At 34.6% G+C, this 22,767-nt stretch overlaps 1 protein-coding gene across 10 annotated transcripts in view; it reads right to left on the reverse strand.

Annotated features, from left to right (window-relative positions):
• Positions 1-402: 402 nt before the first annotated feature.
• CSNK1A1 (casein kinase 1 alpha 1) overlaps positions 403-22,767 on the reverse strand; it is a 47,351-nt gene continuing 24,986 nt past the window's right edge. The window contains exons 4-12 of one of the 10 annotated variants that reach the window (XR_006342760.1): positions 21,598-21,696; positions 19,152-19,235; positions 15,118-15,257; positions 14,165-14,243; positions 13,662-13,736; positions 11,333-11,439; positions 10,176-10,288; positions 6,435-8,188; positions 5,226-5,665 (exon numbers count right to left, since the gene is read on the reverse strand). Coding sequence is in view for 6 of the 10 variants with exons in the window: in XM_043913242.1 (XP_043769177.1) it covers positions 8,154-8,188; positions 10,140-10,288; positions 11,333-11,439; positions 13,662-13,736; positions 14,165-14,243; positions 15,118-15,257; positions 19,152-19,235; positions 21,598-21,696 (768 nt within the window). In the remaining 4 variants the exon portion in view is untranslated. Of the gene's footprint in view, positions 3,092-5,225; positions 5,666-6,433; positions 8,189-10,134; positions 10,289-11,332; positions 11,440-13,661; positions 13,737-14,164; positions 14,244-15,117; positions 15,258-19,151; positions 19,236-21,597; positions 21,697-22,767 lie in introns of those variants that run through there. The other 9 variants (XR_006342759.1, XM_043913245.1, XM_043913243.1 and 6 more) reach the window with 9 other exon arrangements.

Here is a 22,767-nt window from a genome sequence, read left to right on the forward strand (position 1 = left end):
GACAAAGAGAAAATCTGAAAGACTGCTAAGTTTCAGTTTGGCTCAGAAAAAGTCAACTATCTCCCACACTACCAATGAGTTTTTAGGAGCTAAGCTGAAAACATCTAGGACGCCCCTTTCCAAGGTTCATTCTAGTCAAGTTGCAAGAATGTAATCTTGGTATCTCAGCAAATGTTAGAGAAAACTAGCTCAATGGCTTGGCTTCTAAAATCCTTTTGGTTGGTATTTTTATTACAATGGAATTAAGTTTATAAAGTATAGTTTGCTCAAAACATTGCAAGGACTAGTAGAAATAGGAAATCTCTTGTTGATGGAAAATAACAGTAAAAGCAACCCTCCAAAATTCCACTTGTAGGCCATAGGAGCATGAGCACAATCATATGGGAGGAGATAACCAGTCTCTCCCTTCATATATATTTTTTTATTTTCTTGTTATACCTTCCCAAAACAGACATTCAACAGTAGTTAGAATGGCCATCTCCCAACATTTAAAAAAACTGCACCCCCCAATGGGTGAACAAAGTAAAGAGTAGTAACCTAGAGTTCAGCTGAGTAAGCCACTGTGGAGCCTTAAGTGGTGAGGTCTTCCAATTTCAGAGTGATGTGTCTTCAACTTGTATCATCATTTTAGTGGAAAAACATAATTTAATTTTGGTGAAATGAGATTCGTCTCCCGACAGGATTAGTAACAGCATTCACTGAATTTCACATTCTTCTTTCGTGAACTGTGAAGAAAATGAATGGTAGCTAGAAGATCAATGGGATTCCAACTCCAGCTGCAGATGGAACGACAATATACCAGGACAAAAACACCTATATTTTGATTTACAAAGCTAACAGCAGTTTTAAATCTGCAACTTAATTACAGACCAACTACACCACAACCTTTTCAAATGGCAAAAATACAAAAAAGTTAAGTGTTACAAAAATATTTCAGAAAAAGTGCATAGTCTAAGTGCATAGTAAATAAAAGCACTGAAAAATATCTTGCTAGAGGGAGTTCAGCTTGGAAAAGTTATTACCAAAGCTAAACATTTTTATTTTACACAAACTATACTCAAAAATAGCTTTATGAGACTGATTTCTGGCTAAAAGTATCAAAGGGTTTATTAGTCAAGAAACAAATACCTTAACCAACATGGGTGGATAAAAAGAAAAGAAGCTGCCTACCCCAAAGTTCATATTCATTAAGATTTCTGCAGTATGATGGTACTAATATATCCTTTAATGGCAGAATGTGGTAATCACTGAATTAATTATTGCTAATGTAGTTTTCAAATTTGAAAAAAAAAAAAGGGAAACAAACCTGACACAATCGGACCAAACACGTGTCAATTTACAATTTCAAGGTTATCTTTTACAAAATACCTACATTTACACAATAGGCGCCTGGCAGCATTTTCAGACAAAAGTTTTAAAATTTATTCTGACATGCTATAAATGAATAAATTACACTAACTTCCCTTGTGGCTCAGCTGGTAAAGAAGCCGCCTGCAATTTGGGAGACCTGGGTTCAATCTCTGGGTTGAGAAGATCCCCTGGAGAAGGGAAAGGCTACCCACTCCAGTATTCAGGCCTGGAGAATTCCATGGATTGTGTTCATGGGGTTGCAAAGAGCTGAACACAACTGAGCGACTTTCACTCTACACTAAAGAATGAGTCATAGAAAGCTCTTCTTTCTCTTGGGTCAGAAAAAGAGCCACAGTAAGACTGAGAGATAAACTGCAGATAATTTATAGAAATGGGTGGGGGCTGGGGAGGATCAGCAATTACAAGAATCTCTCATGGTATGATGCTCTCCAAGATTAGGAGTCAATCTGCCCAATCAACCAGGAATTTAGAGAATAGCTTCATTTTATAGATAAACCCTTTAACGCTTTCATTCTTATTCAAAATCAGTCCAGCTGTTAGTATGAAGCTGCAGAAGTTACAATACCAAGTCCTGGCAGCTGCTGCAGCACTAGGTATTGTGTCTGCAAGTCATTAAAAAAAAAAAAAAAGAAAAATGAAAGAATGCCTTTCCACTTCAGGGCAAAAAAATTTTTTAAATAAAAAACTTGAGAAAGTATGACAGTAAATCTAAAATGATTTGCAAAGGAATATTACGTAACAAATAGTTGGAAGTAGTCTATTAAAAAATTGGGGAGATTTTGATTTCATAGTGAGTCAGCAAGGCATTTTTTTGTTTTTTAAAAAATCTCATTTCCTTACAGAAACAGTTTATAGTTTTTAATGAATTTGTAAACAAAAAAGCTCCCATTTCAAAATAAAAACAAAATCCCAGATCATATAGATGTTTACAGTGATTACATTTATCTAAGCAACATACATACATGTTCAGTTGTAAGATGTTAACTAAATTTCTGTGACAAATATGCGTTTTTTTTTTTTAATACCAAGAACATTATAGAGTTAATGCAGAGTCCTAAGGATAATCTAGTAGTCACTAAGTTTTTCTTAAAGTCTTCACTTAGATGCTGTTATTTCTAGCACAGGTAAGCAGGCAGAGTCTTTCATATGCTCAAACACTGGAATCTTTGGTTGCTACCGTTATCAGCTGGCTTGCAAACAAGAAGCCAACCATTTTAAGAATGTTTTAAGTGAACAACTTGCAAACCCCAGGGATGGATAAACCCTAAGAATGCACAATTGTGAGCATTTACAACCATCACAACTGTGGCTGAAGACTGTTCATGCCGTTCTTCTGAAATGAGATCTCAAAGCAGTATAGTTCAAAATAAAAGATTTTAACAAAAAATTGGCATATGCACAATTTCTCCACCAATTTGTGTGTGTCAACCATTTAGTGAACTTTTCCACTTGAAAAAATGCAATAGAAAACTGACACCATGTTTCACTATCTCAGTTAATATTCACAATTACAGCGGCTACAACTCAGGACACAGCATCCATCACCAATGCTGCCCAGAGCCAGTTTATACTGAAATTAAGTTCTTTACACCAAGTAAATGGTTGTCCACAACCACTGGCTAGTGTACATATGAACTAAAATTTCTAGATTTGGGGAGAAACAAATGCTGCTCCGATCATCTGCTCTGCTTCTTCTGTTCCTTGATTCATGCTTAGAAACCTATCAAAAAAAAAAAAAATCAAAACAGAAAAACAGGTTAAAATCCAAGTTAGGTAAATTTTCTTAACCATACCCAAATTAGGGAAATAACTACTTTAGAATGATAACTCATGCTATTCTCATCTATTTGAAAACCACCAGGTCAGGCCAACTGTTTAAAATTAAGAAAACAGGAAACTTCTGTTCTGGATGCCTCTAGGCAGGAGTGGTATACAAAGCCTTCCAGTCCAGCATACAATTCTCAGGATGGAGAATTAGTGTTAATTCCAATAAGCCTATTCACTTTACTTCTGTATTTCTAGTACCTAGAATACGTTATATGTGTTTGTCAAGTAAAAAAAAAAAAAAAGATTGCTTTATCAACTAGAAAATATAGTTTTAATCACACTATGAGCAAGAACTTTTCCATACATTATTTCTGATATGAATGAAGGACAAAAGGCTTTACTAACAAATGTATTAAAAGCACAATTATCTGACTTATTTCACTGAACACAAATCTGGCAATAAGTATATGATTTTTATACAGGAACCATAGACCTTTAAAAATTCTTTATCAGTTACATTAAAAACACTAGTTTTTACCACTGATTTTATGTGTAAATGAATGAGGCCTTCTGGCTTTTCTTCAAGCCTCCTCACTCTGTAAATACACCCCTCCTCTTTCACAAATTAGACCTTAGGGCTACTACATAAAGGCAGGTTTGAATAGGAGGAGGCTTCAGGTATATAATTGCCATGTTCTACCTACAGCTGAAGACAATGAGAGGAACTATGTCTATCTCTAATGCCTATAAGCTTTATGTGTAGCTAAAAGGAACATACTGTCTCTCAACATCAGGAATATCCCATCAGCATCTTCTCTCACCTAGAGGCATCAATGCCCTCTTGGTCCAATCTCTCCTCTTAAAGCCAATACATATATATATACATATATATATATGTGTATATATATATAATTCTAGCTTACTCCATTGACTCACTCACTTCCTCAGCACAAGTTATGTTTTGCCAAAAATAAGCTGCTTTTTGGTACTTCAACATTTTTAGGACCATCTCTGACAGGTTTTGTGCGATAAATGAAACAGTTCTGTAATTTACTTTTCCTGCATGTATGTCTTTGCTTTTTCATTTAAGGGCAGAAAGTCATCTTTATTCACATAAAAACTAGATTGTGACAAGCTCCGAAGGGAAAGATGTGAGTACTTCTCCGTCTCTGCATAATGCCTAACAACAAAGTAGGTGTGAAATAGAGGCCTTTGCTACCCATCCTAGTACTAAGTTCACAAAGCAAATGCTAAAAATGAAAGAAAAAACTTTCTGAAAATGTAGTTTATCACAACAAATACCACCTTGCTGATGCATCTTAATCAGGATTAGCAGTATCACCACAAAAAGGCTGTCAGATCAAACTTGAATTTAAAAAATTCTGACCGTCAGTTTTAACTTAGTTTCAATGTTAAAATACAGAATATTTTGAAGCAGATTGTAACTATGGGTTAGCTAAATAGCAATGATCCTTATCCTGATGAGTGTCTGGTTTCAAGTCTTGCAATTATTGAAAAATACAATAAAAATGTTTTCACAACCACTACGATTGCTGGGTCTTCATTTATCACAGCTTCTTACACGATTACATTACAGTGCATAATTTAATTACGTATCCACCTAACTTCTCAAAAGCTCACTGTATGACACTTCACATAGGAAAGACCTACATTAGTACCTATTTTAACTAACCAGAAAAAATTAAAAGATTTTTTGCTTTTACAAAAACAAAGGCAAAATCAAAAACAGTGTTCAGCGTTTCACAGCAGACCTAGAGGCAGTATGCAACTGGAGTAGTAAGAATGGTACCACCAAGTTCTTTCCCTGGGAACTGCTCTCAGCCCTGAAGTTGCCACAGCTCTGAACTGTGTCTGCTAGCATCTAAGCATTACCTCAGTGTATCAGCAACATGTATCCTAAGGTAACTTGTATTTTCGCTTTATGCCACGTAGCTTTGGAAAAGTTTCAAGAACACCCTACTTTCAGGTAGAGGGCAAACCTGTACTATGCTGAATATCCAAACAGCTTTAAAATAAAAACCACTAACAAACTAAAAAGAAAACGTAAGTTACATCATCAGTCAACATATTAGAAAACTCTTTTGTCTTTAATAAGGATAAGAATTATATCTGTTCATCTTTTTAATCTTATATTTGAAGAACTGCTGGGTTAATTAATGATTACAATTGTTTAGGGACTGGTTAAAGGCTGGCCTAATAATATTCCTGGTAGAAGAGAGGAGTCAAATCCAGATTAAACTCTTCAGACAGGACAATGGTAGGATGTTCCACCCAGAGATCAATGTTTCTCCGGTGAATTGTCCTAAAATGTCACAGATGTTTGTTTAGGAAAAATCTCAATAGGAGCATTCAGCAGGTATTCAATATTCAATCTTCAAGTATTCTTTTCCCCAGTGTGCATTAGTCCTTGGTTTGTCTTGTAGTTCAGGTGGTGTCTCCTGGCTTCCCAAAGTCCAAAACCCATCTTCATTACAACAGTTAAAATAAGGAATGAATCCATTTGTTCCTAAAAAAAAAAGAGGAGGAGGGAAAAGTTAAAACAAGGCTGGAGGACTAATGTGACAAATTCAGGAGTTAATAGCTACATTTAAGATTTAACAAATCTGCAAAAGAAGAAAAAATGCTCATTTGTATACAATTAACCAGGAGATTCTATCCCTCAGTCCGATATCTTAAAAAGTATATATTTGATCCTATTTGTAAATTAACTTCATATGAACTTGACTTTGTTTTTCAACAGAACCACAAACTAGTTCAAAGAGATATCTAAGAGTAAGGCTAGGAAGTTTGTGATGAGCTTTTAAAATTCAGAATTCCTTAATAAGACATTACTTTTGACAAAAATATTGACTATAATATTTATATTCACTATGAATGCCATTTATATTAATGAACTTTTTCCCTTTTCCTATAACACGCTTGTGCAGTTTTTTTGTTTGTGCACAATCAGAATCAAGCTTGGAGAATTCTGAATCAGACTGACAATATAAAAGTTAAAGGAAAAAAAAAAAAGTTAAAGAAAAACAAAAAACAAAACATCAAAGAAAGAAGAGCTACAATAATTCTTCCTTTTCCACAGAAACTAAAATGTATTCAGTTGGGAAAGATAAGGGAAACATTTTTATCACTACAAACAAAACAGATGACAACTTAATATAGCCGGTACACACCATCCTCACACTGCATTTTAAAAAGACTGATGATCTGATTTCTTGTCTTTTCTTTTACGCAATTAATTCTGCTACAGATTTTGAAGGATGTGAATTTTAAAATACCTGTTACAACTGATTCCTTCCCCAATTGGTAGATGGTCTGCATTATACACCACGGAGTCAGCAGCACTGTGCTCTTCTAGGTCTTCTGACTGTTGTTCCAGGTCTTCCGTTGTTTCCAATCTGACAAGTTGAAAAGTTTGATAGGTCCAGCAAGCCTTAGAGATGTGGGCTTTAGATCATGTCAAATCAACTCTTAAGCAATCATCTTCATTTCCTGTTGGGTTATTTGGTTCTCTTTTCTCCAGCTTTATTGTCCGCAGTGAAAAAACATCTGATAAAAATTTCAGCAGCAGCTGAAACAGATGCAGCTCCCTGCCACTCCTCTGGATTGAGAGTATTCAGAGCAAAGCAGTCTCTCCAGATATTTCAAGGTCTTCCCCTGTCATCTGGTTTATGCTGCTGAATGACCAGCCACGTTCCTGGCAGCAATTGGTGAAGCCAGAAAAAGTTAAACTGGACATAAATGGTAAGAGAAGCCCAGTAAATACTGGAAGGTAATTCAAGGAAGATCATGGACATGTAGCATAATGTGATGGAAAAAGTATTTCTAATCTATTAAATGCCAACAATTTGACATCCATTTACATTATGATACAGTTATGCTTAGTAGCTAGTGGAACAGTAAACAGATGGGTTAAGATGATGAGAGTAATAGAATTCTGAGAGGATCCCCCTTTGGCTTTGCTACCTTCTGCAATTTTCCCCATCTCTGCCCTATACTAAAGAAACAGTGAACTTAGGTGAATTCTGAATGTCCTAAAAATATTTCTCTTTCCTTTACTATGTCTTAAATGTCCTGAAAAGTACCTTCCCTATAATCAATACAGTTGAATAAAAGGGAGTGGAAATGCATTTGGAAGTGTACCAGATGTAAATCTTTTCTTTTCCTCTTTAATCTGTATAAAAACAGTAACTGTAATCTTGTGGCACCTGAGCACTTAAAAACAGTAGTGATCACAGCCAGCTTTACAGGAGATGCCTTGTTTCTTAGTCTTTTGATGGCCTTTGAAATGGAATATTTCAAAAGATCTTTTTACAAAAGTAAACAGAAGTCTATTACACATAGGAAGTCCATCTTAGCTAAGTCAGACTTTGAAGTCTTTGCACATTCTTAGTCAACTGCCAGAACAACTTATAGCTTTTGATGGAAGAAATGTTAGACATGGATTTCCCCAATATTATTATATAAAACATATTAGTAAAAGCTACTATTTGGGGGATCCCCCCTACCCCGGAATGCATGTGCTTGCAATACAGAGATTTACCTAAAAACTTACAGTAGGGGATCCTAAGAGAAGAGATGCCTTCAAACACCTTTATTACTTAGAAACTCCAGGCTTCACAGGAGATTTCTTACTGGATGACCCAGATAATGGAGTTGTGTTTAGAGGTTAGTTAGGGGGAATAGATTCTCCTTTTCATGCCACTTTCAAGCTTTCACGGCTTTATATATGGGTGGGTTTGTGGAAGATCTGGTTAGGGCACTAAGTTTTATATCCCAAATAAAACAAGTTAAAGAATTTTGTTCTGAGTAGTCTGTGGTGATAATGTGGTATGTTTTATGAATCATCCATGTTTGTGTGATATTTGTATAACCTCAGTGTCTAATAACGCTATGAAATTTTTACAAGATTTTAAGTTGCTTTTATGAAAAATGGCTACAATACAAAATAGGGATTAAACTTCAGTTTAATTACAATTTTTTTCGAAGGAAACATATTAACTCAGCGGATCCAACTTTTCATCTTTTAGACCTGGATAAGGCAGGACAAAAATTCTGCTTGTTTATTGAGTAAGAGACACAGTAAACTAACAACCAAACTAGCTCAAAATAAGGTTATTCTTTCTGAAGGCTGCTGAATGCCTGAAGGAAGATGTTCTAGGTCAGATAAGATTTCAATCTAATTTTAGTTCTAGAAACTGCAACTTGTGATGATCCTATTATCCCAGCTAGCTTTAGGCAAAAATTTGTTTCATTTTGTAAAAAAAGCAAATACACTGTAGGTGTCAGGTCCTCAGTTTAGAGTCTTTGTGGTCTTACCTAAATGGCAGAACCACTTCTTAGCAATACTAGCTAGCTTCCTACCTCATTGAGAATTTTGTTGACACTATGATTTAAGTGAAGTCGCTCAGTTGTGTCTGACTCTTTGCAACCCCATGGACTGTAGCCTACGAGATTCCTCTGTCTATGGGATTTTCCAGGCAAGAATACTGGAGTGGGTTGCCATTTCCTTCTCCAGGGGATCTTCCCAACCCAGGGATTGAACCCAGGTCTCCCGCATTGCAGGCAGATGCTTTACTGTCTGAGCCAGACACTATGATTAGAAAGGGACAATTAAATCCCAACTATGATGCAGAGGCAGAGCACTGGACAAGCATCAGTGTTTGCCATCTCTAAGAACTCCCACTACATTAAACTTTCAACTCTGGATCCTTTCCAAATACAGAAACATGGAAGTGAACTACCTCAACTTCATTCTAATAGATGAGCTGCTGGGATGAGGATGACATCAGTTAACTATACTACTTGAACAGTATCCTCAGATTAGAACCTATTTTTATATTACAAAACTTTTAAAATGCAACACTAATAACAAGGACCAAAGAAGATCAAGTTCAGACTAGAGCAGTCATTCAGAAATTACATTATTAGAAACAACAACAACAAAAAAACCCCCAAACAAACCTTACCCACCCACTACACTTTTAGGAAGTAGGCAGGTATCAGGAGTTAAGCCCCAGAAAGGGGAAAAGAAAGACAGACAAATAACACAGGAATTGAACTGTGTGGCAACAGTGATAAGAAATGGTACTGTGTCCTAACAGTTCTACTCCTTAGTAGAATGTACTAAGAATGCCAGAGAGAGAGAAGGGAAATAGACTAGAAGCCAAGTGGCATTCGCCCCAGTTTTCCTTTTTTTCCAATTTGCAAGGCGTTAACTGCAGAATTCAGTTCTACAGTAGACCCCCTTTAGATCCTGAATATTTGTACAATTTAAAAAAACTGAAGCCCTAAGGAAAAAAATCCTTTTAAGAACACATGTTGGTAAATAGCAACTTAAAAAAAAAAAGAGACAGATTTATTTTTGTGATGAGAAAGGATGTGTCGAGCTTTTCAGTTATTTGAGCATTTAAGAGATAAATGAGGTGCTCTGCAACTGAGAAGACAGACACTCCGGGGGCAATGCCAGACTCCCCCCTTGAAATTAGATCATGTTCTCAATGTTCCATTTTAAATGCTAAAGCATTAACATGCAGAAAATTCTTAACACTGTTAGTTGAAAAGTCAAAATACCATGGCTAACCAGATTCATTATTAAAAATCAACAAGTGTTAGGTCTAGGATTTTGGATTGATTGATTATACCATATTCCCAACACCGAATGCTTATTTTGGAAAGGGTTAATGAATGAGTAAAAAAGATGCAATTGTTAAAAAATGACCCAAAATCCCAAGAGAAATGATATAATATACACACATATATGTATATACAAATACATATACATATATATATGAACAAGGACATTTGGGTTTAAAGTTAGTAGTCAAATTTTCCAAGGACGTCTTTTTTTAACAACAAAGAGCCAAATTTTTATGTATTTTAAAACCACCTCCTCGATCTAACACTGTTAGAAATGGATGAATTACCCAATTTTGTGTTCAATTTTTTTTCCCTGTAACGTCACTTGGTTCTTGGCTACTAACCTTTCATGTTACTCTTGGTTTTGTCAGTTTGCTTGCCTGTGGGGGTTTGGGCCTGCTGACCCTGCCCACTTGAAGAGGCTGCCTGCTGTGCTGCTTTCTGCTTTAACATTGTCCAATCAAATGTGTAGTCATATTGGTGATTCAGGGTCCTAGAAAATATAAAATTTTATGTTAATCCGTTAACAACAAGGTCCAATTTAAATGCTCTACTGAACTTTCAAACAGTGATGGCATTTCTTTTCTTTGTGGTAGCTCCTGTAAGATTTCTTTCCCTATAGTTGCCTTCCTTTTTGATTAATTAATTCCACTTTTTACATATTATGATTGGAGGGAAATGTCACCACTTTGGTCTGCTGTATTCAAGAATAATTAAATCCCCTCCCTTTTCAAAAAGAAGCTGCCTTTAAACTTTTTTGAAAGGAGCAGGGGAGTGGGAATGAAGGGCAGCATGAGAGAATTCCCCAATGGTCCAGTGATTAGGGTTCCCTGCTTTCACTGCCAAGGGTGGTGGTTCTATCCCTGGTTGGGGAACTAAGATCCCAAAAGCTGCTCTGTGCAGCCAAAAAAAAGAAGCAGGGCAGCATGAACAACAAAAATACTGAGTCAAGCTATCAGTTATCTGGGTGAATATTCATAACAGACAGTACCCCCTGAAGACAAATCAGAGTAGACACGGAACTGTTAAAGTTTGAGAGACAGACGTCTATGCTGACTTTGTCTATGCAAGACTTTTGTAGGATTAGAGGATTATCCCTAATTCTTCTCTTCCAACCAAGATTTTTGAGTCACATGTACTTTATTTTTCCCTTTTGTTTAAGACCAATTATGGGTTGTTTACCTAGGGACCCTAGAGTTTGGGCCTACCTCTACAGTATCATAAACTTTGTCCGATTTTTAATTGTTATTCATTTTGGTATTAAACAGGATTTTCTACCAAGCTGGAGAGTCCCCAGTTCCACCAACAGTTACTTATATCTAATACTTACATTCTACTTTGAGCAAGATTCAATGGTTTCTCCATCTGAAACTATAACACTTCAAGGACATTTGGAAATAAAAAAATGTCAGCCTCACAGTTCCTTAACATTTCATTCATATTGGTTAGATCCGCTTTTATCTGCAACTTGTCAGAAGAGGTATGTTGGGTGGATTGAACTAATTTCCCTCACCAGTTTATAGTCTTAAAAACTGACCTGAAAAGAATGCGGAATAGCTGCCTCAGGTACATGTAATCCGGGGCTTCCTCAAAGCGCAGCCCACGACAATAGTTTAAGTACATGGCAAATTCTGCAGGAAATCCCTACAAGTTCAAGAGTTAAAACATAACATTAAAAAAACAACAAAAAACTCAATTCTAAGAAAATTTAATGTTTTTAAACACAAGCAAGAAACACATTTTAGGTATCTTACTTCTTTGCTGGAAGATCTGAGAACTAAAAAACAATTATATGACTTGTTATCCACACGAATTTAACAAAATTTCATCATCCAGACCACCTTACTATGTATAGTATCTTTTAGTATTGGTAAAGGAAATGCATATCCTTTTCTTACAGTATCAGGTTCTTAAATAATTTAGATACCAGACTTCTTAACCTATTAGTTTACCAACGTCCAGTAACTGGATGGCAACAAAGAATAACTAAAATGAGGCCTGTAATGTTCTTTGCCAGAACAGGACAATGAATGGGTACTCTTTCCCCATTCTGAAATTACTTTTAAAAATAGCAGTACAGACCTATATTAACAGAGAAGTAAAACCACTAAGAGTGCAATCAATCATACAGAGCAATCAAAATTATGATACAGATCAATCCAATGCTTCATCCTATGAATAAACTAGGTTTATATATTTTTTTCCATAACTGTTATCATATTGTCCATATACATATTCTCTTTTCCATCAAAAGAAATCCATTAAAACATTCTTCTATATTATTTCCAACCTCCCCATAAACTATTTAGAAGTTCATGGCTGGATATTATTTGACCTAGTGAAGATATCCTAATTAACCTGTTCCCTATAATTGGACATTTGGAGGATTCCAGTTTTCCTCTATTATACTAATAAGTACATCTGTGGATATCAATTTTTTCCATGTTCGGTTTCTTAGCAAAGATTCTCAAAGATGTATATAAATTTTTTTAAGGCTATATATATTAGTCACCAAAAGGATTTTGCCATTAGGAATGTAGAAATGCAAGCTATTAAAACAAAAACTCCCTCCCCCATAATTATTCAATTAATATTTTAATACACATTGTTAAATTACAAAACAAAAAACAAAAAAACAAAAACAAAAACTCCCAAGTCGCTTCCCCTTGAGTAAATCTGAATGTGAAGGGTGATGAGTTACAGAGGCAATCTCTTCCCACAACCTTATGGTTTTGAGAAATTTCTCATATTCGGAAGATAGGATACAATGTGTATAACATTTATTTTTATTGATTATACTGATAGAAACAAATTTAATTTTTACAAAGTACTTTTATGCTATTTCATTTTTGGTGGACAGTTAAAAATGAAACATACTGCACATTTTAATTCTTAAAAAACTCGTAACAGGGCTTTCACTTTTTAATATACATTCAGACTGTATTAATAGTATTCCATATTTATCATATGAACTTGCTTTTACAAAAGAAAACTACCAACATAAGTTACATGGTAAGTTATTTGGGTGAACTATAACATACGAGTATTTTACTCATCAGCCTAAAATTTATTTCATAATTTAAAACAAAGACTCTCAGAAAGGGTCTTATTTTCTCAACTCATCCCCTCCACTCCTGCAGATATGCAGAAAAGGTGAAAACCAATTTGTAGGTGGGGAGACACATAAAGACATCACCATTTTACACCCTTCCACAAAGTGCAATTTCAACTCATGCTGATTTCTCCCTTCTACCAGACAGATATATAATTATATATTGTTTTCTAATTATTTCAGGTATACAGCTGTCACAAAGATGACCATGTGGTCTTCTTTCTATGGAAGAGACATCATGACACAAGTATCTTTCTATTCTCAACTCACATGCTTCTCGCTATAATGTTTGAGATTTCAGAGAAATGAGTCTGATTCAAACTGCCATCTATATACTACTGGACACTTCCTATTTTTGGATTGTTCTAATCTGCTTGCCTTTGTTTCCCTAACTCCTCAATATGCCAGTTGTGGATATTCTTTCTTCTCTGGCACCAGCTCAGGAATAAGGAGAATATTTCTTAATTGAATTTACTCACCTATCAGTGAGGTTCTATTAGAAAAGTTTACCTGCTCTCTTATTTTTTCTCTAATTTAAAACGGATCATATAGCATGTAAACCAGAGACATAATTATTTAAAATGACTCATATGTTCAAGTCATTCTTAAAAATACCAAGAATCAACCAAAAGTAAAGTTAAAACAGTAAACAGTTACTCAATAGGAAGTTTAAGTTCTGAGGCTGGGAAATAAAATGTTCATTTTTGGTTTTGGATCATTCATATTTTTAAACAAATCATCAGTCTACACTTACCTTACATAAAACTTCAACAGGTGTGGACATCTTCTTTTCACTAATTTTTTCATATTTTTGTTTCTTTGTTGCAGCCTGTGGAGAATAAGAAACAAACCACACAAACATACTCAATATTATGAGAAGATAAACTAAACTTATTAGTTTAACATGTTACACATAAAAATAAACTTGTGATTCAAGAGGAATCATAACCTAGGGAAAAAAGGAATGAAAGCATAATACATTTAAAATTTTCCCCCTAAGCTGTTAACTTTTCATATGACTTTCTGCTTCAAGAATATTTTTAGCTAATAGGAAAGACTGAGTCTAACAGGAACATTAAAATGTATGATTTAAGTAAAAATAGGTGGGGTCAAATTTTAAATTAGATTTCTTAACCCATGTTCAGCAAGGGCAATGGCATAAGCAGATCAACTAGTTCTACTGTACAGAAAAGTAGACATTTTCAACATAATGGCAACACACTAAAACAAAAAGCAGGCAATTTGAGTCTGGTTTACCTTTAGTCCTTGCCACGGCAGGCTGGTTCTATTAAAATACATCAAAACATATCCTAGTGATTCCATGTCATCTCGGCGACTAGAAAGGAAAATATAAATTTATAAGCTGAAGTTATTATGAAGAACATGTGAAAGAGCCAGGTACACCAGGAGAAATGTTTCCAAGCAAGGATAGAGAGTAATTTGTCATCATGAGCAAGTTAAGGTAATTTTTAAAAAGTTCCAAATGGGTTACTTCTAAACAAAATTTTCTCATAGAATTCAAAATTATAAAATCCAACATGATCCTGCAACTTAACTTTTAGAGAAAAAAGAATTTAGCTAAATTAACCTTCTTCTCATGAAGTTCCCTAACCTGGAAGTGTATAATTTGTCATTTCTACGCTTATTTTAAGGGGCAAAAATAAAAATGATTGACAAAAGATGAAAGTAGATGAAAAACTAGAATTCAAGTCAAAAAACAGAAAGAGTACAGAAATTATGACAGTGTTTAAACCAAATCCTTTATGTAGGGGTGGAAGAGGAGAACAGAGGATGGTCCACCAATCAAATTTTGATTTATTAGGAATCATGTAATATTTTCCGTATGAAAATAACCAATACATTCTTTCCCCAAACTCAGCTTGCATCACTAATATATAAAAAGCACAAGATCACCATTAAGGAAAAAAGTATTGCTTTTAGCTGCAAAAATAAAGTTGCCTTTAAACTTCTAACTTCCACGGTGCAGTATTTCCTCCTCAAGAGACAAGTTTCAACAAAGAAAACAAAAACGCCTCATTTAATTGGCTTCTCTGAACTGTCTAAAGAAGCAGGTAAAGGATTAATAAGTGTCTTTCAAATCTTCAGCCAAGAGGCAAATTTAGATATTATAAGAAACCAAGTAAAATACTTCAAAAACCCATCAATGGCTTTTGCTAGGGATTTGATAAACACACTCATTCCAGACTTACCTCTGCTCAATACCAAGATGTGCGTTGATGCTGGCATACCGAGCGGTGCCGGTGAGGTTCTTATCTTCTCTGTACGGTATGTGTTGCCTGGTCCTGTTGTCTCTGTACTTTTTGGCCAAACCAAAATCAATAAGGAATAACTTTAAAAGAAAATAAAGAGACATTAGATTCCCAATCTTTTTCAGTCGAACTGCTTCTTATTTATTAAATGGCATTTATTCTATTTTGTTCAACCGTATCAAAATAAAGCATCGTAAGCAGAACAGATAATGAACAAACTTAACATTCCAGTAAGCTTTTACTAGACCTCATCAATAAATCAGGTTAAAAAAAAAATACAGTTACATCAAGCGGCTGATCCCTGTCAACTGAACAATTTCACAGGCCCAGCTCACTATACATTCAGAAGCCTGTCTCTGGAACCTCCAACATAGTGGAGAACTTGTACACGTGCTCGACAGCAGAGCTGCTGACAAGTGTGCTGTGTGCCATATGAAGCCTGACATCCTGTTACTAGTGGTGAACAAGCATGGGGTTAAAAAAAAAAACTAGACATAAGCCACCTGGAACTCTTCCATTCTACAAAGGCCACTCTTTAGTATGTCAACAGAATGTTCATTATCTGAAATAAGACAACTCTGAAAGTTTGATATTGACAATAAAACCAGGATTTTTATTTATAATAAATAAGTACTTTAAAACAAGCATACACTTCATTTTATTCCCAAATGACATTTACACATGTGATCGGCTTAAGCTTCTGGAAAATATAACAAGTTGATCTATTACTTAAGTCAAGGTGGCTTACAATTAGCAGCTTAAATGAGCTAACTAAAAACCGAAGTATTAATAGTATTTCAAAACAAAATAACATTTAGTGCTGTTTCATTTATATGACACGCAGGGAATAAGATGCTCATTTATAATGCAGCTAATTTTTAGAAGTAATTCAGGTTTATTCTCCATGATTAAAACTTTTATAAGAAGAACAAAAGAAGCAAAAGTATTTTTAGGGGAAAAAGCCCAAAATATGTTCATATTTACCTACCTTCTAAAGCAAAATAATCTTAACTAAAAATTTTATTTAGCCTTTACCATAAAATCACTTATTTAAAGTTATGCCTACAAAATTTATTAAGCAAAGTAGGTCTATGTGCTCTTACACTATGTGGCCCTACATTATTCTTTTCTAGTTACACCTCAATTTTGTACTTTTTCTTCCTATTAGGCTGACATTGGGCCCCTTCTGCTACAGTTTACAGTGTGTGATGTACTGGGAAACATGATCACCTAGCCTGTTAGGGTCTGCCTCAAAAAATAAATAAAGCAAGTTATTGATTTAAGTGGAAAAGATACCACCAAGTGCTTCTTTTAGAAAGATGAAAAATGCTTATTGCAGGCAGGCACTATAATCTAGCCTCAGTTAAGACACTGGGTAGGAAAGACTGAGATATGTGCTTCTGTAACCATGTTAACATTGAAATACTTATTTTCATCTAGTCTATTACAAAGAATAAAGATTAAATTTTCAGTAAAATGTAATTGGATAATGAAAGTTCTTTAGTATGATTAAATGACTGAACAACTGAGTTACTATAAAATAGGAACAGAGAAGTTAATGTTATAAATCACGAAGAGAAATAAAGACTTAAAAATATGAGCTTTAAGTTTCTTTTGATATGAAAACTGGCTCAGTACTCAAATATTAAAATGAGCAATATATATTTCTGTTAAGCAAAACAAAAATTATGACTAAGTTCTACAGATTCACACCGAAAAGAAAACAAAGGAAAAACAAACACAAAAGGACATCCACCTTTATGGCATTTAAAAACTATCTCTAAGAATTATGTGAGTTATGAATAAAAAGTGATTAGGACAGATTTTCTTCTAAGGACTATCTTCTGAGATTGCTTTCTTTAATACTCCAAAATGGAGGAGAAAACAATAACCAACTCTGATAGGGTTAAGTCTGACAGTTATTCATTCATGCCTAGATTCAATAGCTTCATGTCCAACTCAATAACCACTTTCTTAACAACTGGAAGACTCTGAGAATTCTTTCCTTCCACAACTCTAAAGGACAAAATCTAACTTATCAAGGAAACAAAAATGAAACACTATCTTCTTAAGAATCTCAGTATCAAAGCAAAAAATTACAAAGCAAATGAATTTAAAATTTTCTCCTCCTATAAAAACTGAAAGTAAGTCAGGGAAAGTAATGTCACTGATAAAAAGGTATTCCATTTGAAGAGCAAAACAACTGAAAACTACTTAAAATTTAAAAAGTTTAAATCTCTTGATAGTTCATTATCTAATGGTACCTATTCATGCATGCTTCTTTAGTAGCTCTCCATGCATTGAATTTAAAATGAATAAAAACATACATAAATGGGAAATGTTTACATGAAACCATGTGATACCAAGGATACAACCAAAATAGCCGCAGATATGTAAAACCAAACAAGGAAAAGTCAATATCCAATGTCATAAAACATTTTTTTTTATAGGTCTGCATATACAAACAAGACATCTAAACTCTGGTGGTCAAGCTGCCTTTTTGTGGATTTTTTAACTACATGTTCAAAAATTTGTGCCTGTTTTAAAGAAAGCAGCATATTCTTTAAAGGCATACAGAAATGAGTTAATGTTGGGTATACTGGGATAACTCATTTAGGAGAGGTGTATTTTCTTCAGAAATACTATTGCCTATTTTAGGTTTTGGTATTTGCAACCATTTTTCTCTTCACCAGAGGTCACATTTCCTTGCCCTTTCAAGAATTCACAGGATCACTTTTCCTTATACCCCAGAAAACCTATCACTATAAGTAATTATGCTGTAAGATATGAGTAAATTGTGTGAATGTATACGGATAAGGAAAAATAGGGCAGTAAAGTTGCCTTACAATGTACCTGATTACCCACCATTCTCTCTCTGCCCAGTCAAGATCTAGTTAACACAGTTGGTTATTTCTTTGTGAATAAAAATAAAACCTAACTTCTAAAACCTTTTTAACAGCAGGAGAACATAGTTCCTGATATAATGCTGGGCAGTTTGGAAAAGGATTAAATGATTGCCCAGATGATACATGCGGTTTAATAAAGAAACTACAAAGTATGCTCACACATCAAATGCAAATTTTTTCCTTTTTTGATACTTATGTCAACATTTACTTCTCAGTGTATACTACTGATAAAGATTCGTTCATTCAGGAGCTTCAAAAATTAAGCACCTAGGTGGTGTTGATTTTTTTAAAATTTATTTTCCTTTGTTTATCTGAAAATTCATACAATAAATAAAGCCAGCTTCCCAATAGTAAATGAAGAGTGAGTGAAAAGTTTCCTTACATTAAAAAAAAAAAAAATTTAGAAAATTTGAGTGTTTTATCTAGCCTGCCAAATATAAATCATTAGGTTATACATCTGTTTATTTATTTATGTGTTATTAATGTTAATTGATAAGTGCTTCAATTATGTTATCATTAGAATGCAGTGCATTCTAGTTCCAGAGTATAGAATGATCTTTAAGCATTTTATGCTACTTGGTTGAAGTTGAGAGAATTCTCATACTGAAGCAATCGATTCTGAAAAAAACTAGATCTGAAATCTGATACACACTTAACTCCTGAAGTTCATCAGGGAAGGGGAAGAGTTGAGGCAGAATATCATCATTCAGCAGTGATGCAACTCCAAATTATTTTTTAAAAATTGAACAGTCTATCTCAAATCTACCACTAGCTAAACAATATCAATGTTAGACCAACATATTTCCTCTTGTGGATGTTAGAGATCTTAAACATAATCCTGTTTTCATTTAGGTTTTCCCTAAGTTTTACAAGCTTTAAGCAAAAGCCATAAAGAAATATCTTAGTAATGTTATATGTTTGCCAAGTATGTCTGAATAATGCCAACGTAAGAGGTGCTTGAGCAAGATCTATATTCTCCAGAATTAAAACAAACAAAAATAATCAAACAATAAGAAAGAAAAGCACATGAATTTGGGATTGAGGTTGGAATAGGAGACAGTTTCAGACCTGGTTTAATCCTGAGAAAGATGGGTCCTGAGAAGTACTAACAGTCATGCTTCTTTTCCTCTTCCCCACTGGAGATTCTAAACACTAAACAGACAATAGAGGGTGGCAGTGCATCAAACAGTATTGCTTACATTGCAACAATGGCCGGCGCAGACAGGCAACACCGAGGCATGAGAGAAAGAACAGGGTAGCCAAATGCCATCCTTCTTCCACCAAGCACTGTAGCTTCTCAGTTTTCCAAATAAGAATCACATGCTTAAGAACATTTGAATTCTGGAAAGTATTCAGGTTTTTAATGCCACTATATTGTGTCACTGCCTGAAACAGGGATAGCAATGGTGACATTTGGCTCTTTAATTTTTAATACAAAACAGGGAATTTGGATCTGCAATCTTTGGCACCACAATCTGCCCTTCCCCTAAAAAAAGATTGCACAGGGGGAAAAAAATCTTCAGTAAGGAAGAGGTAGAAGGCATTTAGTCACCTTAAAATTTATTTCCAAAAGCATGCAGGGCTGATTACTGGAAGAGTTGAGCAAATTCACTACGGTTGGAGTGACTACTCCTAAATATCAAATTCAGAACAATTTTCCAAATAAGAAATTTGATTTTAAAAATCAACCTCAAATGCCCCCCCACCCCCAACTCTACCCACAAATAGAAAACTACTACAACAAGCTGACCCAAGAATCCAGTCTCATACAACTGGCATATTTCAAACTACAATACAGAAAACACTAAAAACCAACTACATAAACAAACACTAACCTAAAATGTTCAAGAACAACATTCAGAATCTTAGGTAAAACACTGCACTTCTAAACCTATGGTCTCTCTGAATCTGTGTAACAGCAAAGCAATTTCACAATCTTCTTTTTAGTATCTCTAAAAGAGGACATAAGATTCTAAAAAGGTTTACATATCACTGGGCAATCTGGATTTCCTAACACAACTAAGTGATTAATAAGCTATTTGGGGCGGGGTGGGGAAGCAGAGACATTATCTGAACTATCATTAAGTTTAAGACAAACCATGTACTGCAACATCAACATGCAGAACATGGATTACATGAGGATAGAGGGTCTTTAGCAGGAAGAAAATGGGAAGAAAAGGCTGGGAAATGGTCAAAAGATTAGGGTCATTCTGACAAAACTGCCTGCCAAAATTAAGACTAGTAATATTTCAATTAAATTAACCAGGTTTTAAAATAACAAGAACCTGGATGCTTCAAAGAGAGAAGCCACATAATATTTAAAAAAAGAAAAAAGATGCGATTTGGGAATGGCAAGAAAGGTTACATGTAGACTTAAACATCTTCTATCATTTAAAGCTCAGCTTTCAAGAAAAATAAAATTAAACTCCTAAAACCTGGTCAGACCAACATTAATGTCTCACGCATTAACAAGTAACACCACTTCTAATGGTAATGGCTCCAAGTTGGCATTCATACAGGCAAACAAAGGTAAACATTTACAGCTGGACCTAAAAACATCAAACATTCCCTAATGACTAAATAAAACAAATAGTAATGTTCCTTCCAAAAACAAAACAAAAAACACAAAAACCCCCAAGTTGTCCTGAAGTTGAGAATTTCTATCAGATCGTCAGATCATAACATGCTTAGTGCATTGCCAATGCTGCCTGTCTGCCCGAGCTCAACAATTGAAAATAAAAGCAATTCACTCAGTAAAACTAATCATTGCAGAAAATTGTCAACACAATTAGTTTCTAACTGCAATCATGCGTCACTAGCTAAAACCCAATCACCCCGTAAATTCAACCATTCTGTGGCCCCCGGAACACTAATTTCATTGTATGAAAGTTAATTTCACTTGTCTACACTTTCCTTTGAACAGGAGAGAAGAGGGGTGGAGACCCCACCCAAATAAACTGTCAAACGACTTTTGAAACAGGCCCCAAAGTTATCCTTTTGAATACACAAATCCAAGGACTGAAGAATTCTCATGATCAACCTTGCTCAGTCAGCAAATGCTAACGCCATGGTGACAGATGGGCGGGACAGTGGTTCCCGCACTGGCACAGCACATATATTGCAAAAACCCACACTTCAGAAAGAAAGGCTAAAATCTGATTTTTAGCATTCAGGAGGAAAAGTATATGGTATATGGGTTTTTTTGTTTGTTTGCTATTCGAATGAATGAAAAATACATACAATAATATAGATGATTACATTTCATTATAAAGCCCTTGGAATTTTATATTTCTATATAAATAACTAACTTTGGTTGGGTTAAGTTGGAGAGAATTTATTTCAAGTTACTAAGTTAATGGATTAGCCTTCTAGTACAATCTTTTAAAACAATTATCAATAGCAAATTCAACTTACTATGACTTTTTAAAAGACTTAAAAAGTTCACCAAAGTTCATCAAAGCAATTCTTGGAAGTTTTACTCTTTGTTCTTTCATGCAAAGAACATTTGACTAACCTTATTACAGTGACGCCCAATACCCATTAGGAAGTTATCTGGTTTAATGTCTCTGTGTATAAAATTCTTTGTATGCACATATTCGATTCTACTGATCATCTGGAAAAAAGAGGGGAGGAGAGAAAATCAAGTTAAGTGATTTGCACTAAGAAACAAAAGAAAGCAACATATTGTGTCTCAATTATTTCAATATGTCAATCATTTTTCAAGATCACAAGTATACTTTATTAACTTTATTTAGAGTTCAAAAAGACAATGCTAGACAAAATTAAAAAGGACAACCAGGCTCTGTATTTACCTTCAGACTAACAGATATACAAGCATAAACCAGCAGTTTCCTTTGAGCTTATTCTTTCAATGTGAATGTGAATGATTATAAACATGACAGTACCTAACCTGATAGATAGAACTGTTTTTTTTTTTTTTTTAAATTACAAAAGTAATAAACTTAGAATTGTTTCAGTCGTTGAAAATTATATAAAGTAAACATCAATCCTATGCCCCTTGAGGTACCTGTGTAAAAACAGCCTGGTATTACTCAGATCTATTTTCATCCTCTTCTATATGTACACACACAAACTTACATGTGCTTCCGAGTACAGGGTGTTGACCAACTGACAGATATAGTTATACATCGTTATTGCTTTAAACTAAAATAGAAGTTGTCCACTCGCTTTATTTCTGTTCACTTTTTTTAACTAATTATATCCCAAACATTTCTTGAAGTTGATACCATACAATGTAAGCATGTAACTTTAATACAAATGGGGACATATACATGCTGGGTTTCCTTTCTGGCATGCTTTTTGGACTCCCCCATGATTTTTCTGCATATTTGTATGATCATATTCCAAAACTAACAAACATGGCATTCTAACAAGCTTTTAATTTCCTGGAAATTCTGCCAAGTCAAGTGGTATGGTCTTATCATTCTTTTTAACGGCGATAAATATTCTATGGCACAGACGGAAGTACTCCCCAACTGTCCCCAGTTATCCCCTAACTCACAGTACTAATGCTCATTGTTTTCAATATCCTCTCACCACAAACAGTAACACTATCAATATACTTACATATCCTTATCTACTAGCACTTCTATTTCTGTGGGTTATAAATCCCCTATCATTGCAGGGAGAGTTGCTGCTTTGAAATAGACTATAATAACTCATT

The sequence above is a fragment of the Cervus elaphus genome, chromosome 9 (genome assembly GCF_910594005.1).
Source record: "Cervus elaphus chromosome 9, mCerEla1.1, whole genome shotgun sequence".
Taxonomy (NCBI): Eukaryota; Metazoa; Chordata; class Mammalia; order Artiodactyla; family Cervidae; genus Cervus; species Cervus elaphus.